The 1,659-nt window shown below is 38.2% G+C and overlaps 1 protein-coding gene across 1 annotated transcript in view; it reads left to right on the forward strand.

Moving 5' to 3' along the window:
- The first annotated feature begins 185 nt into the window (after nt 1-185).
- The window catches only part of LRRC63 (leucine rich repeat containing 63), a 72,899-nt gene continuing 71,425 nt past the window's right edge, over nt 186-1,659 (forward strand). The window contains exons 1-2 of the mRNA XM_023513640.1: nt 186-344; nt 1,451-1,565. Coding sequence (XP_023369408.1) covers nt 186-344; nt 1,451-1,565 — 274 coding nt within the window. The remainder of the gene's footprint in view (nt 345-1,450; nt 1,566-1,659) is intronic.

Consider the following 1,659-nt stretch of genomic DNA (forward strand, 5'->3'; position numbering starts at 1 on the left):
CCTGTGGCGCCTGCGCGCCCGCGGGCCGGGCACGCGCGCCTCCGGTTGCCTGGCTGAGTCTCTCCGGCCGGCGCTAGCGCTTTGCCAGGGGCTGGGGGTATCCTTCTTTGGGAAGAGTACCCTGCGGGAAGACCCGCAACCTCACTGGACCTCTTTCTAGCTGCGTAGATTCCAAAGAAAAGGAGATGGAAACCCCAAAACTGGTTGGTGTCAGAAGCAGCTTGATTGTCCTCAAGGGTAGCGTAGGCGTCCAGCGCTTCCAGGCATCTCTTCAGATCCTACGGGAGGAGAAGCACCAGCGTCCCGTGGAACGTGCTGCCAGGGAGCAAACCTTGAGTGCCTGTGTGCAAAGTTACCTCTGGGGATAAACGGGCCACTTGGGCAGTGTTCCCTTTCTGGCAACCAACGGAATAGGGATGTGCCAGGCATTTTTGAAGTTGCCCTGTAAGCTAATAGCACATTTTCGGGGGTACAGCTTCTTGCACCATTTCTAAACAGGACTAATTGGGATTCCCAGCAATCCTGGGAAATCTTATTACAGTGAAGCTCATCTTATTTTTGAATTAAATAGTTATAGCTCTCGTGGTTGAAATTTAAAACAAGTCATTATTATAGAAAGAAAATTTGTGAATGGTTAGATAATAGTTGGTCTTATATGAAAACAGTATATATATATAACATGTTAGTGTATTTATTAAATTATATAATATACAGAGAGTGCCAAAAAATGTATACACATCTTATGAAAGGGAAAAACTGTATTAAAATTGTAATACCTTCAAATTGTATGTAAAACCAGCACATTGTACCCCATGATTGCATTAATGTACACAGCTATGATGTAATAAAAAATAAAATCGTAATACTCGATATATACCAATAACAAGATAAATACAAATCATGTTGAGCAGCTCTCCTAATTGCAGACGTCAGTCGTGACTTGAGTATTACAAATTAAATACAGCTTTTTCCTTTTTAAAAATGTGTATACATTTTTTGGCACACCCTCTATCTTTTGTGGGGCTTATATAATGGAGGGAACCTCCCATATCGTTTTGGCCAAAAACTCCTTCTAAATTTATACTGGTAAGATTTTGGAGATAGAGAAAAAAATGTCATTTCCACTATTCTGAAAAATCAGTATTTACTAGTTGAAATACCATTGGCAGAACATTGTAGTAACATGGGAAATTTTAGAGTGATCTTGGCTAGTAATAGTATACATATTTTAAAAATCTGTATTAATTATAAACTTAAATTTTATCTGGATAATTTCTAGGAGTTAGATGATTTGTTCGCATTTTTTTTTACATAAAGGAGTTTTGCTTGGATTCAACATAGCATTAGGACAGAATAATATTTATTAAAATGTAGTCTAAATTCTAATGCATTATTTTCCAGCAACAGTTTAAATATATTGAATAACTTTTCAATTCTCACTTAAACCAAGAATTGTCAAAAACAGCATTTATTCGTTGAGATGAAAAAGCACCCACAACTTCTTCGAAGACCCTTACCTCCAAAATTCCTTAAGCTGTCTTTTTGTAAGAAGAAAACCCCCACAGGTATGTGTATTTTTCATAGAAATTACTTGACTTGCACAGCTCAGGATCACAATAGTTAAAGACACTCCCTGGTAACTATAACTCTTAAATGTTT

The sequence above is a fragment of the Otolemur garnettii genome, unplaced genomic scaffold (genome assembly GCF_000181295.1).
Source record: "Otolemur garnettii isolate 467f Iridium unplaced genomic scaffold, OtoGar3 scaffold00043, whole genome shotgun sequence".
NCBI classification, from domain to species: Eukaryota; Metazoa; Chordata; class Mammalia; order Primates; family Galagidae; genus Otolemur; species Otolemur garnettii.